The sequence below is a fragment of the Scomber scombrus genome, chromosome 16 (assembly GCF_963691925.1).
Source record: "Scomber scombrus chromosome 16, fScoSco1.1, whole genome shotgun sequence".
Lineage (NCBI taxonomy): Eukaryota > Metazoa > Chordata > Actinopteri > Scombriformes > Scombridae > Scomber > Scomber scombrus.
The window spans coordinates 25,644,030-25,658,645 of record NC_084985.1 but is presented as its reverse complement, the minus strand read 5'-3'; the positions used below and the strand labels follow the sequence as shown (position 1 = coordinate 25,658,645).

General features: G+C 40.0%; 1 protein-coding gene across 4 annotated transcripts; it reads left to right on the top strand.

Moving 5' to 3' along the window:
* Positions 1-266: 266 nt before the first annotated feature.
* On the top strand, positions 267-13,555 carry pdik1l (PDLIM1 interacting kinase 1 like). 4 transcript variants are annotated; one of them, XM_062435958.1, is made up of 3 exons: positions 267-373; positions 4,601-4,896; positions 12,029-13,555. In XM_062435958.1, exons 2-3 carry the CDS (start codon positions 4,612-4,614, stop codon positions 12,767-12,769), a joined length of 1,026 nt encoding a protein of 341 aa, XP_062291942.1. In that variant the 5' UTR covers positions 267-373; positions 4,601-4,611; the 3' UTR covers positions 12,770-13,555. The 4 variants fall into 4 exon arrangements, with proteins under 4 accessions (XP_062291942.1, XP_062291943.1, XP_062291945.1 ...); XM_062435959.1 differs by having other exon boundaries at positions 325-373; positions 4,605-4,896; XM_062435961.1 differs by having other exon boundaries at positions 346-373; positions 4,611-4,896.
* Positions 13,556-14,616: the final 1,061 nt, after the last annotated feature.

The following is a 14,616-nucleotide window of genomic DNA, read 5'->3' as shown; positions in this document are numbered from 1 at the left end:
TAACTTTTTGTGGAAAAGCTCAATCAAGACCCACATTAATAATAATAATAATAATAATAATAATGATAACAACAACAACAAACAACAACAATAATAATAATAATAAGCATTATAGTGCTTGTTAGTGTTTCTAAACCTGCTTCACATCTGTTTCACCTGTTCACTTTTATTGCTCTTCCAATACAATAGTTTATTTTGAAAAGCCTAGCCGGAAGCGAACTCATCCTTGGCACCGCGCGCGCTGCAGTGCACAGCAGCTGCTCGCTCTCACGTCCAGTGTCTGACTGAGCGAGCGCGACGTGTGCGGCGGTAATGGCTGCCAGGGAGAGTGAGGAAGACAACAAATGAAACCCTGAGAAAAAACGACTGAAAGGTGAGAGCCGCAAACATGACAAGCTCCAGCACAGACTGCCACTGCCTCTCCTGTCTGTAGACGCTCGTCCTGTCTGCTGTGGGCTTGCAGGTGTGTGTGTGTGTCTGTCTGTCTGTCTCTGTGTGTGTGCGTGTCTGTCTGTCTGTCTGTGTGTGTGTTTGGAGGAATCTGGTTGACACACACGTACCCACACACACACGCGCACCCACACACACATACACAGGACAATAAACTGTCAATACCTTGTGCTAATTGTGCATGCTTCTCCCACGCCCTCGGTATTAGCTCCGTTTAATAGCATTGAACTTGTTTTTTTTTTTAGATGTGACTGATAGAAGCTAATGCCAACATTCATGCCCGACTGTGCTGGCGAGAGCTGGACTCTTTGTTAGCTGCTGTTAACGTGATTAGCTAACGTTAGCTAACCCAACATCTTCGTTACAGGCCACATAGCTGTTAGCCTGTTAGCCCGTTAGCCTGTCAGACAAGTGGATGTCTGATTAGCCCGTTAGCGTCAGTGTCAGTGTACGGGGAGGCAGCTCATAGCTTCAGGACTGTTTGGAGATGTTTATCAGGTATGGATTTCAAAGTGTCAACCGTCTTTACATTGAAATGAATGATGTTTTCTCACGTGTTACATGAATGGCCAGGTGTAGGCAGGTGTGAGTGAGTCTGTCACTGTAACTGTCAGTGTCCAGTTTGTTTATGTTTACATGTTAGCAATTAGTAACAGATTTATCATAGTGCTAACTTATCAATCTCAACGGTTAAAGATCACCTCCAGGCATGTTTCAAGATGTATGTAAAATACTTTAAATATCATTTGTATTTAATATATTTTCCACAAAAAAAAGTCAAATTAAATAATAAAATCCTTAAAATCTCATTTTATGCTTCCCATCTCATTAAAAATCTAGAATCTATAAATATATTTAATCCCACAAGTTAAACTGCTGGAGTGCAATCACAATGTTTATTAACTGTAGCCTTCCAAGTTTCCGCATCACACTTGTGTAAGTTGAATATTTGACCAAGATAAGCTTCCAGACTAGTTGTGATGTCACAAATTGTGCCCATAGGTCTGGGTCAAACTGTCAATTTTTGAGTACAAGGGTGACTTTAAAGTTATTGATAATTAATTAATAACAGTAGCTGTATTGTTTAGATAATGTTAGTGAACAGGTTTTGTGAATCAATGAGAACCTTCATGACATTGATTCATTTGGATTGGCCACTGAAACAATACTCCTCAATGTAAAGCCTGAGCCACTCTTCTATATTATATTTTAAAGATGATATTTTTGCTACTTTCATTCAAACTGTGGATAAACTATGCTAGATATGAACACTAATGTATGTAGACAAGGAAGCTGTTTTAATTAGGGATAGTGCTGAAACAATCAAATTTAATAATTGATTTATCATATATTCAAAATGCACAGCAAATGTGTTCATACTGTATCATAGTATTGTCACTCAACCATTGTCTTATTGTTAATTACAGTCCCAGTAATACTGGATTTTTGGGGCTGATACTGATTTATATATTTATTTATATATACATAAACATACATTTTTTGCAATGATCCCTTAAAAACACTTGTGACAAAGATGTGTAATGAATGCATTTACCATTTAACAATAATCTGTATTGTATAAAATGACATCAGTGCCCTGAGTATTGATGAAATGATTATTTGATTAATCTTATAAATAATCAACAGATTCATTCATTAAAATAAAAGATAACATTTCTTAATTAGTCTCAGTATTCTTAAGTGATTAATGAACTAATTGTTATAATATCTGGTTATTAGAGATGACTTTGAACCCATCCAGGCAGATTTTAATTGATCAGTATCAGCTATAATAAAGCCCATCAAATGAATATCATTCCTTTCTTTATTGTACTGTTGTACTGCTTCTCTGCTTTATGACAGCTGGCCTCTACAGTGCTGGCAAAAGTGAAAGTGTATGTGTGTGAACACGTCCGCTAATCTCAAGCACCATCAACAGTGTTATCTCTCTCTCTCTTATTAGTAAAAATAAATGTAGCAAACCTCCAGGAAGCAGCTTCTCTTCTCTCTGTGGGCCCGCAGCACTGACTGTACTCTGGATAAAATGACACGCGTGGTCAGCGGCGTAGCGGGTCACGTCAGCTGTTGCTAATTAAAATGAATTCCAGCAGTAACTCGATGACAGGGCCCAAGCGGCGGCGTTAAAGTGCTGTGTGAGGCCCGGCGTCTGTCCTCAGCCTCTGATCATCCGCTCTGTTAACACCACCACACAATTAAAAGTCTTTCTACAGTTCCAACTACTACAACACAGTCACATGTTCAGTTCAAGAGGGGCGTATTCCAGTTACACTTTAAACCTGGATCTTCTATATTTGGATGAAGCAGCTGGTCAGATGTGCTAGATATAGTGTGCATGTATTTAATCAGCATTAATATAAATATAAGTATCACATTGACAGTGGACATAATCAGCAGTTGCAGTAGTGCTATTTTCTGCAGTGGCAATTTGAACAGGATTATGTAACACCATGATAAGGATGAGTCACACTGCTGGAATGATTTATGTCTTTCCCATACTTCCAATGTAAACAGCTGTGCAGCATGTGCTGTTAAAGGTGCAGCGTTTCCTCTAGAGCGTCACGTGTCAGTGTGACGTTTGTAGTTACATACACATGAACAATGCAGCATGGTAACGCTAACTGATACCTGGTGTCAGTTTAACACAGTGGCTGTTATATGTGGTGTGTCACTTCAGACATGGAGTAGTGTGAAGGTGATGATGCTGTTTGTGTAGGTTTCCCTCATTATAAAGGCTGTTTTACCATGTTTCAACTTACTAGCACACTTAGTGCAAATATATTAGATTAGACTCATGTTAAGTGGACTCTGATTTTCCTGAGAAACACAAAGTGCTCACAAGACTTGATTTATTAGAACTAGAGCCCAACCGATATATCAGTCAGCCGATATTGGCCTATCACAGATATATCGGTATCGGCGTATATGTTTGTGATATCTTTTTCGTAATTCAAGTTAAATATGTACGTACATGCTTTTGTCCTTTAGTTAGTTATATAATAATTCTGTTTATAATTATTAAATTCCAAGTGTAGTTTTTATACAATAAAGTTTATTGTCTTCATTACATATCATTGTCACAAGTGTTTGATAACTACATTTTAGGGATCAATGCAAAAAAATATGTTTGTGTATATATTCTTTATCTATGAAATTATCAGCTGACATCGATATCGGGAGTTTTTTACTCCTTAATATGGGTATTGGCCCCAAAAATCCAGTATTGGTCAGGCCTTAATTAGAAGTTAGATAAAGTCTGGTCCATTACTGACTTGATGTGATGTCACAAACTGTAACAGTGTAATCCACTGCCACAAACAACAAAAATATATTTTCCTGTATTCCTCTATCCACAAATGATAGCAAGTATTTACATAACCCTAAGCAAAGTCCACCTATCACCTTCTTCAAAATATACTTGAACTGTACATATACTGTACATAGACTGCTGTTGTTAGAAGATATGTATCGTGATTACAACAGCAACAACTTACCAAATGACACCTTGCACCTTACACTGATTATGTTCTTTTTTTCAACTTTGTTTTTATTGTTTAAGTGACCAATTTTCTAAAGCAGTATTTACATACACAACACAAACACAACAGACTGGGTCTTCTACTGCAGGGACTGAAACTCAGTCTTTATAATTGGGGGAAATTCCCCTCTTAAATGCTTCACATAGGGGGGATTTGACTTTGTAGGGAGGAACTAGAGCCTTACTGATACTACTTTTGTGGCTGATACCAATTTAAGAGATTAAAAATAATTCTGATATCAATATGTATAGGCCGATAATCTTATATATCCAGAATATGTATATAAACACACCTTTTTCCCAAATGTGGTTACTAAACACTGACAAAGATATGTACTGGAGGCCGTGATATTTTACAGTTTAACAATAAACATTTTGCACTCAAACTGTAAACTTCACAGGGAATTTAATATGTATATATAAACTTGAATTAGGAAAAAAGAATCAAATATACATAAAATGTGGCCTATATGTCTTTAAAAAAAAAAAAAAAGCTTATATCAGACAGCATAAACACCGATAGCATTATATTTGTGATAGTAATATGAGTTGTAGAAACAATATGAAGCTAACAGCCTTGTTTTTTCTCCACAGCGAGGACTAGGATGGTCAGCAGCCAGCCGAAGTACGAGCTGATCCAGGAGGTGGGGCGCGGCAGTTACGGCGTGGTCTATGAGGCGGTGGTGAAGCGCACTGGCGCCCGGGTGGCGGTGAAGAAGATCCGCTGCCACTCACCGGAGAACGTGGAGCTCGCCCTGCGCGAGTTCTGGGCCCTGAGCAGCATCCAAAGCCAGCACCCGAATGTCATCCACCTGGAGGAGTGCATCCTGCAGCGGGACCAGCTGGCCCAGAGGATGAACCACGGCTCCAGCTCCCCGCTCTACCTGGAGGTGAGGACGCAGACGTGTGGTGGGAGTAGAGACAGTTGGGGTGTCGGTTCAGTAGACACAAGCGTTGGTCTATAAGTAAAAACTAAACCATCTATACTCATTTAAGTTAGGTTGAAACACCAAACTATCTGACTGTAAAAGATCAGGTTCACTCAGCTTCTTTCACTTTTATTTATACATTATACATTATCATAGAAACTCAACACTTCCTGCACCTGCTTCAGAGTAAGAGTCACCAAGGAAGACAATGTATTATGACCTTAACTGTGACAAGACTGCAAGGAACAATGACTCGGATCACAAGTGGCTAGCAGAGACACATTGCTGTTGACACATGTCTCTATTATGCGTCTCCAGTTGATCAGTTGTGTCCGGATCTCGTTGCTGCTTCCATCACTTCTGCTGGGAGGTCAAACGGTCCTCCTCAGACCTGTTATTACATCAGTCAGACAAGCACTAGAGTAGGTTTTAGTGCTAATAGCTAATAAAAGTGTGATAAGAGCTATTACAACTGTTTAGATTACTCCAACCTTGTACACCTGTGCTCCTCTCCATTCTTTCAACCATCACGTCCTGCATTGATGACGTATTTTCCTGTTACATCTTAGCCGGAGACGCATCAAGACACATTAGCATTTACACTACAAAAGACATCCTAGATCACCTCAGCAAGTGATTTGAGTGATGGGATCAGAATGTGTCTCAGAGGCTGTTCACACTTGTATTTAGTTCTGTCCACCTGTGATTGGATCACCTGAGATGCATATTGGTGTCGGGTGTAAACAGGGTGATATTCACAAGGTTTGGTACCGTTAAACCATTAAAAGGGTAGAAGCTTGTCTAGAAGCTGCTGTGCTCTGGTCTGAAGTGGATTACTTGTTGCGCTTGTTGTGTTTTCCCTTTAATTCACATGGAAGTGAACCATGTTGCATCACTCTTGAGGCGGTTCAGGGTTTTGAGAGTGTTCAGTCCTCTCATTGGTCAGATGTGTTTGGGGCGGGAATGAGATCGTAACTCAGGAGTGTCCTGATGAAGGTCTGCACACAAATAAAGAAGGCAACTTTGTTGTTAGTCCAAGTTGAATTGCAGAATCTGACTCATCAGGTCTAAAAACACAAATCTACATTCTCCACACATTTCTGTTGGCAGATCAGTGATCTCTCCTCCAGAGGTCAGCGACGCCAGAACTTGATCGGCCGAAGAAAAAATCTGAAGCACACGTTGCTTTTTTCATCAGGCCAATTTCAAGCAAATAGTGTGTGAAATATTTTCCGAGCGCTGCTGATCAGCTGACCGTCTTTTTTTTTTACTGCGTGCTTTGGCCTTAGCGCTGCTAAAATGTCTGTCTGGAACCTGATTATCATTTACATCTGTTCATATTAGTGAACAGATGTTTGTTTCGCTACATTTTAATTGTAGCAACAAGTGAAAGAAGAAGGTTGTTGCTTTTCTCTCTGTGTGTGTGTGTGTGTGTGTGTGTGTGTGTGTGTGTGTGTGTGTGTGTGTGTGTGTGTGTGTGTGTGTGTGTGTGTGTGTGTGTGTGTGTGTGTGTGTGTGTGTGTGTGTATCCACAGAAGTGAAACTGGCTGAATTGACATGTTTCTAACTGCATGTCACAGTAACCTGACTCTTAATGTGTGTCAGCAGCATCACGACAAGACAGTAAGAAACAGAAACAGTAAGTAGTTTTATTGAAATCAAACCAGGCAAGAATCCAGTTATGAGTTCTCTCTCTGGGCTTGTTTACAGGCTTAAAAAACAGATTAAAAACTGCTTATTTGTCACTCTTGCGTAAACAAAACCATCATCTGTTCTGTGCTTTGTACTTAATGAAAATAGTCTCAATAGTCCTGTTTACTGAATTATCTGGATAACCGCTGAGTAAAAGCTGGAACCGGTCTGTAATCACTTGGCTCCATTTTCCAGTGACTCAGTAAACCTCTTACACAGGTCACTGGCGCACCATCCCATAATGTAAACGGCAGCTATGAATCATGACTTAGGAAGTTTGTTAGGTGCATGTACAGTCAGCATTTACCATATTGTTTCCCATTGTGCTTTGGATCAGTAAAAACATATTAAACAGTGTCATCAGTCACTGTAGTAATGGCTCACAGTTTAAAGTCTTTTACATATTTCATTCAGTTAAGCCAGATAAGCTAATGAGGTTAACAGACACTGTAGTAGTAGCTGGTTACTAGCTATGAGTTCATTTAAAGTCAGTGAGAAAAATACACAAATCATAAAAAAATTATGTTATAAAAGAGAACAAGTAAAGACAATCAGAGGATAAAAAGTAGGGAAAAAAAGCAAGAATAGACTAACAATATTTAAAGGAGATTAAAGCAATTCAAGGAAGCAGACTTTAAGGCTTGTTGTTCCTATCTGACAGATAACAGGTCCAAGTCACAGAGATACAGAGCAGGTGTGGTTCAATAACAACCAGCACGTCAACACACTGGTGATACTGCTCGGATACAGTGAGAACTAATCCCAGGTTGGTGGGATCAGTCAGATTAATGTGACACAGCATCAATCATTGTATTTAGTTTATTCTATTTCGGTCATTAAACAAAAATACACATGTATAGATAATGTAAATAATCATAAATCTTTGTTTTCTTCATCTCCCTTAGTAATAGTGACAAACCAAAAATGAAAAATAGAGCAGTTTTTCACTGAATAGGTGTCGGCTGAAGCATTTGCTTAGAACACCAACCCTTTTTACATGAGTCTTTCAAATAGATTCCTATATAACAAACATGTATCTACATTTATTTAGTGTCTGTGTTACTGTGTTGTTGAACACTATCTGATACTAAAACAAACTAAAATAAAAAAAAAATAAAAAAATATGCAATCAGACTTGAGGACAGTGTGACCTATTACAAACAAACCCAAGGATGATAATACTGATCCAAACAGACCATAATAGAAACACAAGGCAACAGTAACACACTGACAATAACAGATGAGCCACCAAATAACGACAATCTGTAATAAAGTTCCCAGCTCACTCTCTATATTTCCTCAAAAACACATTTTTCTGTAGTGAAAGTGAAGATGATGATGTTGGTGATGAAGTACCATGTGATTAGAGCTGATAGCGTATGCTGTAATAGTGTGATGCCTTCCTGGATTAAATATTATTAAGATCCGACACACCTAGACCTGTCATGATCACTACTTTTATTGGACGATATATTGTCTCAGAAATAATCGTGATAAACGATATTATTGTCATTTGAAGATCATTTTATACCACTGATATAATGATAATATAATAGCGTAATAATACAAGAGATGAAATAAGCCTCAAAATCAAACTCTACATTTAAAGTGTCAGTAATAGTAAAACAGCTGTTGGTACAGATCAACAGGTAACACAAGGTTATCTGCTCATCTGTCCCTCACACTTTTTTTCCCACCCAGTTAATGTTTCATTTGCATTTTCCAGAAGCACATCTCGTTAAAATCTACAGGCTGTAGGAAGCAGACAACAGTCTGGAGAGGAATGGAGCTCGACCTCCAGCGCTGTAATTATGGCATTTAAGAGGCGTTTAAAAAAAAAAACAATTGTCGGTTAGCCGCATGTTGTCTTAAAATAGACTAACTCTTTAATTCATGAGATCTTGTAAAACATCGATTGATTGTAAGAAGAATGTTTCCACTGGTGACAGATTGTCACACTGCTGCTGGCTGATTGTTCTAAGTGTAGATACAACAGTTAAACATAAAGGTCAGTGACTGTTCCAGTTAAACAACTGACTCATCAGCAAGTGTTGTGTCATCTCTTATTGTAGTTATTACTGTCAGAGATGACTTTTCTGGTGAAATTGTCACACTAGAGCAGGGGTGTCAAACATACGGCTCACAGGCCAGAACCGGCCCACCGAGGGGTCCAATTAGGCCCATTGGATAATGTCGCAAAGTATGAAAATTGCGCTGCTATTCTCGCTCATTTTCGCTCGCCATTCACAGTCAAGGCTTCTGATCTGCCCGTGGACGTCCAATTTTAGACTTGTGACATGATTCAGATGTGAAGGACAAATTTGCCTCAGTGGGCTTGGACACATTTTATCACTATCTCTCACTATCTCTCACACACATTGACACACCCGGCTGCAAAAATGACTTATCTTTTTTCTGTGATGGGCATCAGTAAAACAAGACTGTGTTCCAGGCTCACACACACAGGCACTTGAATGACTTTCTGAAACTAGAATTTGACACCTAATATATTGATGCACTTGTGAAGGCTAAGGGGTGTCAGGTTTCAGGGGCAAGTTAAACTGTGAGGAGACTATTTCATGTGAAATGCTACTTCAGGGGTTTTTCTACCCTGACAAGAATGCAACACATTGTCGTCATATTTAAAATGTTAAAATATTTAACATCGATCAACAGCTTCTGTACAAAAATGATCTGGAATAGTCTGAGACATAATCTTGGCCGAATCTACCATACGGGCACCATAGAGGCCCCCTAGCAAAAAGGGCGCCTCAATGATTTTTTTTTTTGGCTCCACAAACATACGACACAAGGCTTGACCCCTTTCTCTTGAGGTTTCCACTCGACAGCAGTAGGGCTGTAATCTCCCAGTCGACTAGTTGATTATCAGAATAAAATAGTAGTTGTTTCCAAGAAAATGAAGTCTCATGATTGGCTGCTTTATTTGCAGTTTGATGGCTGGGCAAGTGATGATTGGCTAGCAGGCCACAATTCACTGTGGATATGTTTTATCAACGAGCCTTTTTCGAAAAGGCTAAAAATGAGGACATTGCAACATAAATGAATTGCAATGGTTGTACTGGTCTGGCCCACTTCAGATCAAATTGGGTTGTATGAACTAAAATGAGTTTAGCACCCCTGTACTACACTACTAGTGCAGGGGTGGGAGTAGAAAGCATGCTGGTGAACACTGGTTTTTGTCACTGTGTGTGTGTGTGTGTGTGTGCGTGCGTGTGATGCGTGATGCACATTAGCTGGAAGTTTCTGGCCTCCATCTGTCTCCACGGTCACATGAATGTGTTGTCAGTGTTTAGAAGGGGGGGCCCTACTCTTCCCCTGGCGGACCTGTCTGCAGCCCGTCACGTTGCAGTGCCTCCCTGCCGTCTGACAGAGGACTCACAGGCACTCTGCCTGGACCTGATTATAGTCTCTCAGTGGCACGCGGGGGCTATTGTCAGACCCTTCATTCACTCATTCAGTTGTTTCTGCAGAGCTTGCATTGGACACTTTCCCAGAATCCTTTTATTCCAGCTCTTTTTTTACATTTTTTTTATTCCTCTGTAATGTTCCAGTACATGCTTACAGGAGAACAAATGATAATAGAGGAGAATTATCTGACTGCACCAACTGTGGAATCATTTGCATAGTTTTTTTTGGTGGGGGGGGGTTGTGGATTCCTTGGCTCACGTCATGTCAAACAATTTGCAGCCATTTGTTTACAGCAGGAATAGCCTACTACAGACATTCATTCAAACATCTGTGCTGCCTTTAAATCCATTAACATCCAAAGCAGTTACATATGCATCACTTCATTTAAAGTTTATTCTTTTAAGCAACCTGTAGCTTTTCTGTGTCTATTACAAATCTATCAAATGTAGAAAATGCATCACATTACATTTTTTTTAACATGAGATGGATGAAACCTCACAGGTTTGTGGTCCACTGTCAAAAAAGTGGAGATTAAATGAATTCACTCTGTTGCAGCAGGCAGGCATGAAAGATGAGAGGCTCCTCACACAGCTTTGATTTGGAAAAAAAAGAAAAAAGAAAAATCTCACAAAGGCAGGAAGGCAGGAAACAGCGTGCCGTGAATACAAAGCCAGAACGACCTGGCTCGTTAAGTTATGAGTGACATTTTCTTCTCCTGACGCTATTTCCTGCTTCTGTTAGTTTATCAGTAATAATGAAAGTAAGATCAGGACTGACTTATATAAGGGCTGTGGCTTTGGCTAGAGCTAAGGATTTGCTTCATTTGAATTTCCTTTTAAAAGCAGATGTCAGACAGTTTGTGTAGTGGCTGGTTTGTTGTTCTTTAGGTTCTTTTTCCCACATGTGTTCAGCAGAATCACTTCAGCTTTATCTTAATAAGTGACACTGTAAAATACAGAGACTGTTCCTCAGTGCTGGAGAGTGTTTCAGAAAGCAAGACTATCTATTATGTCATGCGTATGTTAGTAAATTGCCATCATTATTAACCTCAGTGACACATACATTTCATTTCTTGTGGTTTCAAAATAAAAGCCATGCCATGGTTCACCAGTTGAATGCTTTTAATGTGAAGCAGCTGCAGCAACAGGATGTGTTGCGTTTGTGTTTGTGTGTCTTAACCCTCCTGTTGTTAGGGTCACCCAATTCTTTGTTAGATCATTTTTGCCAACTTCATTCCAACTTCCAGGGCCCGACTGATCATGGATTTTTGTGGCCGATACCAATATTAGGGAGTAAAACAATTCCGATATGGATATTTCGGCCAATATATACTTATAGAATATATACATGAATACACAATCACTTGTGACAAAGATATGTAATGAAAAAATACCTTGTTTGTATTAAGTGACATCAATAAACAAAAAGAGTCAACTTTACTGGGAATTTAATAATGATCAATAACTATAAACAAAAAACAGCAAAAAACATATACATGTATATCAAACTTGAATTTAAAAAAAAATCAAATACATATAAAGTGCTGCCTATAGGACTTTAAAGAATTAAAAAAAATATCAACACATATTGGACAACGTATACACCGATACCAATATATCTGTGATAGGCCAATATCGATATTTCCAGCCGATAATATCAGCGGACTGATATATCTGTCGTGCTCTAATCATTACCACAGGTTTTATACATTTGATTTGGAAATAATGGCCAGTAGGCCTGATTTAAATGAAATTATACCTCATTTTTAAGTTAACAGCCTCCCATGTCAAAATTGACCCAAGGACAACAGGAGGGTTATTCCAGCTCTGATAAAATGTAAAGAAAGTGAAGAGTGGTCGACTCTTTTCTGAGCCATTTTTATGAAACAGTGTTCTAATGTTGGCTTGTTTAATTAAGTTATTATGTCATTTTAACAGTTGTTTAACAGTTGTTGTTTGTGTTTCTACTGTAGTTGGTGGAGACGTCTCTGAAAGGAGAGATCACGTTCGACCCGTGCTGTGCCTACTACCTGTGGTTCGTCACGGACTTCTGCGACGGTGGCGACATGAACGCCTACCTGCTGTCACGCAAGCCCAGTCGCAAGACCAACACTAGCTTCATGCTGCAGCTGGGGAGCGCCCTGGCCTTCCTGCACCGCAACCAGATCATACACCGCGACCTCAAACCGGACAACATCCTCATCTCGCAGGCCTGCACGCCAGCCGGCTCGTCCGAACCCACCCTCAAGGTGGCCGACTTCGGCCTGAGCAAGGTGTGCTCCACCTCAGGGCTCAACCCCGAAGAACCGGCCAGTGTCAACAAGTGCTTCCTGTCCACGGCCTGCGGAACAGACTTCTACATGGCCCCAGAGGTGTGGGAGGGTCACTACACGGCCAAGGCGGATATCTTTGCCCTCGGGGTGATTATCTGGGCCATGGTGGAGCGCATCACCTTTGTGGATGTGGAGACTCAGAAGGAGCTGCTGGGGAGCTATGTGCAGCAGGGCTCCGAGATTGTACCCTTAGGGGAGGCCCTGTTAGAGAACCCAAAGATGGAGCTGCTGATCCCCGCCAGGAAAAAGAGCATGAACAGCCACATGAAGCAGCTGATCAGGGAGATGCTGTCGGCTAACCCTCAGGAACGGCCCGACGCCTTTGAACTAGAGCTCAGACTGGTCCGTATCGCCTGCAGAGAGCTGGACTGGGACACGTGATGGACGAGCAAACGGCACCACAGACTCAGCCGATCAAGCACATGTACACATCTCATCAGCTACTGTTATCCTAGATGGTCACGCAAATTGGGGATTATTGTTTATAACTAGGGAACAATAGTTATTATTTTTGTTTCATGGCTTAAACATCATCTACTTTTTCCAAGCACATACAGTCCTACACTAGCTGTGTCTTTATATTGAGGGGAGAGAGGTGACACTCATCGCTGCTGCTGCTCCAAACCGCAGCTTAGTCTCAGGCTAATCACATCACAGCTTCCACTTCCTCCTTACAGAATAACTCGAGCGTGATAGAAGAGCAAAAAAAAGAAACCTGAAATCCTGAATTCAGTGAGATCTGAAAACCAAAGTGATAGTTAAATAGTTTGTCTACAAATGCCATCTCTGACTCGGTGCTAACAAATGCAATATCAAGACATCATCCTGTGATTTTTTTGCAGTGTACATTTATCCAAAGGGCCAATATTAAAAAACACACTCACCTCCATGTGTGGAATGTTTTGAAGCCATTTTTGGCTTCGTCAGAACTTAAAAAGACTTAAAAATCAGCATATTTGAAATTTATACATAATATTTGATTCTGTTTCGGCATCAAATGATACGCTCTGAACGCTCAGGTAATAAAAATATACAGCCTGATGGTATTTGTAGACAGACATCCACTATAAAGGTCAGTTTTGCTCAATATTCTTGGAGGAGAAAAATACCAAACTTTGGTGCTTAAAGATAACTCTTTCTTTCTTTCTTTCTCTCTCTGAAGGCTGCTCTGTCAGTTGGTTGGTTGGGTGGGTGGGTGGGGGCATTTATCAGCAAGTGTCCAGCAAGCAGGTGCTTGTGGTTAGCTGTTTTTCCACTTTCTGCCCATTACAGACTGAAGATAAGCATGTTAGTCCCAGACACACCCCTGACCAGTTTACCAGAATGTGTAACAAACAAGACAGGTCACCTTTATTCGTACAGAGCCTTAAACACAATATACATTTGATATTAAAGGCTCACTACGCAGGATTTTTTTGGATCGTTTGTTTGTAAACACATCATTTAAAGTTGGCCAGTTGGCACCTCACAGAGAGAAGTTGTCATTGGCTGGGAGCCACACACACCCACTGCCAAAGGTTGACGCCCATAAACTTCCAGAACACAGCAAAATAATATGAAAATATACTTCTGGTGGTTCATAAGTGATGATTGGGAGTAATTACTTTTACATGAGTCTAAACATTGTGTTTTAGGAAAATCTTGCGTAGTATGCCTTAAATTACAAATTGCTTCATACAGTTAATGAGGAAGAGAGCCTACAGGATCATTCTACTTTATTACAACTTTGTTCTTATTTTGGTAGTTTTGGCCAACGTTCCTATCAGTGAGAACAACATTGTACTCAGGAAACGGACTGTTAGCCAAGCCTCGACCTTTTAGTTACTGTGTGGTAGGTTTACCAAATGAGATTTGTGGTAACTGTTGAAACATTGGACAACATTTTAGACAGAAATAGACAAAAGCAGCCCCTCGTTGGCTTGGAAAACTACCACTAGCAGTTTTGATAGGTTGTAGCTAGCTAATGTTAGCTAATTAAATGACAACTCAGTCTCCAGCTAACGTTTTAATGTTTAATGTGGCTGAAAAAATTTTAATCCTGCAAAAAAGCTTTTGAAAACACATTTGATGGCTACATACATGATATAATGCTAATGAGGCTCAAGCTACATGATCAAAGTAGACTGAAGACAGCTACAGCTAGTCATCCCTAGTATCTCATTACAGTATGTTTACTGTAGAAATATTTACAGTGCAATACTTGGATAAGCAACACAAAGGTTGAATTT

Excerpts from the sequence above, each read along its gene's own strand:
- pdik1l (XM_062435958.1), top strand. The coding sequence starts at position 4,612 with ATGGTCAGCAGCCAGCCGAAGTACGAGCTGATCCAGGAGGTGGGGCGC. Across the intron at positions 4,897-12,028 it reads GCTCCCCGCTCTACCTGGAG|TTGGTGGAGACGTCTCTGAA; the intron begins GTGAGGACGCAG and ends TTTCTACTGTAG.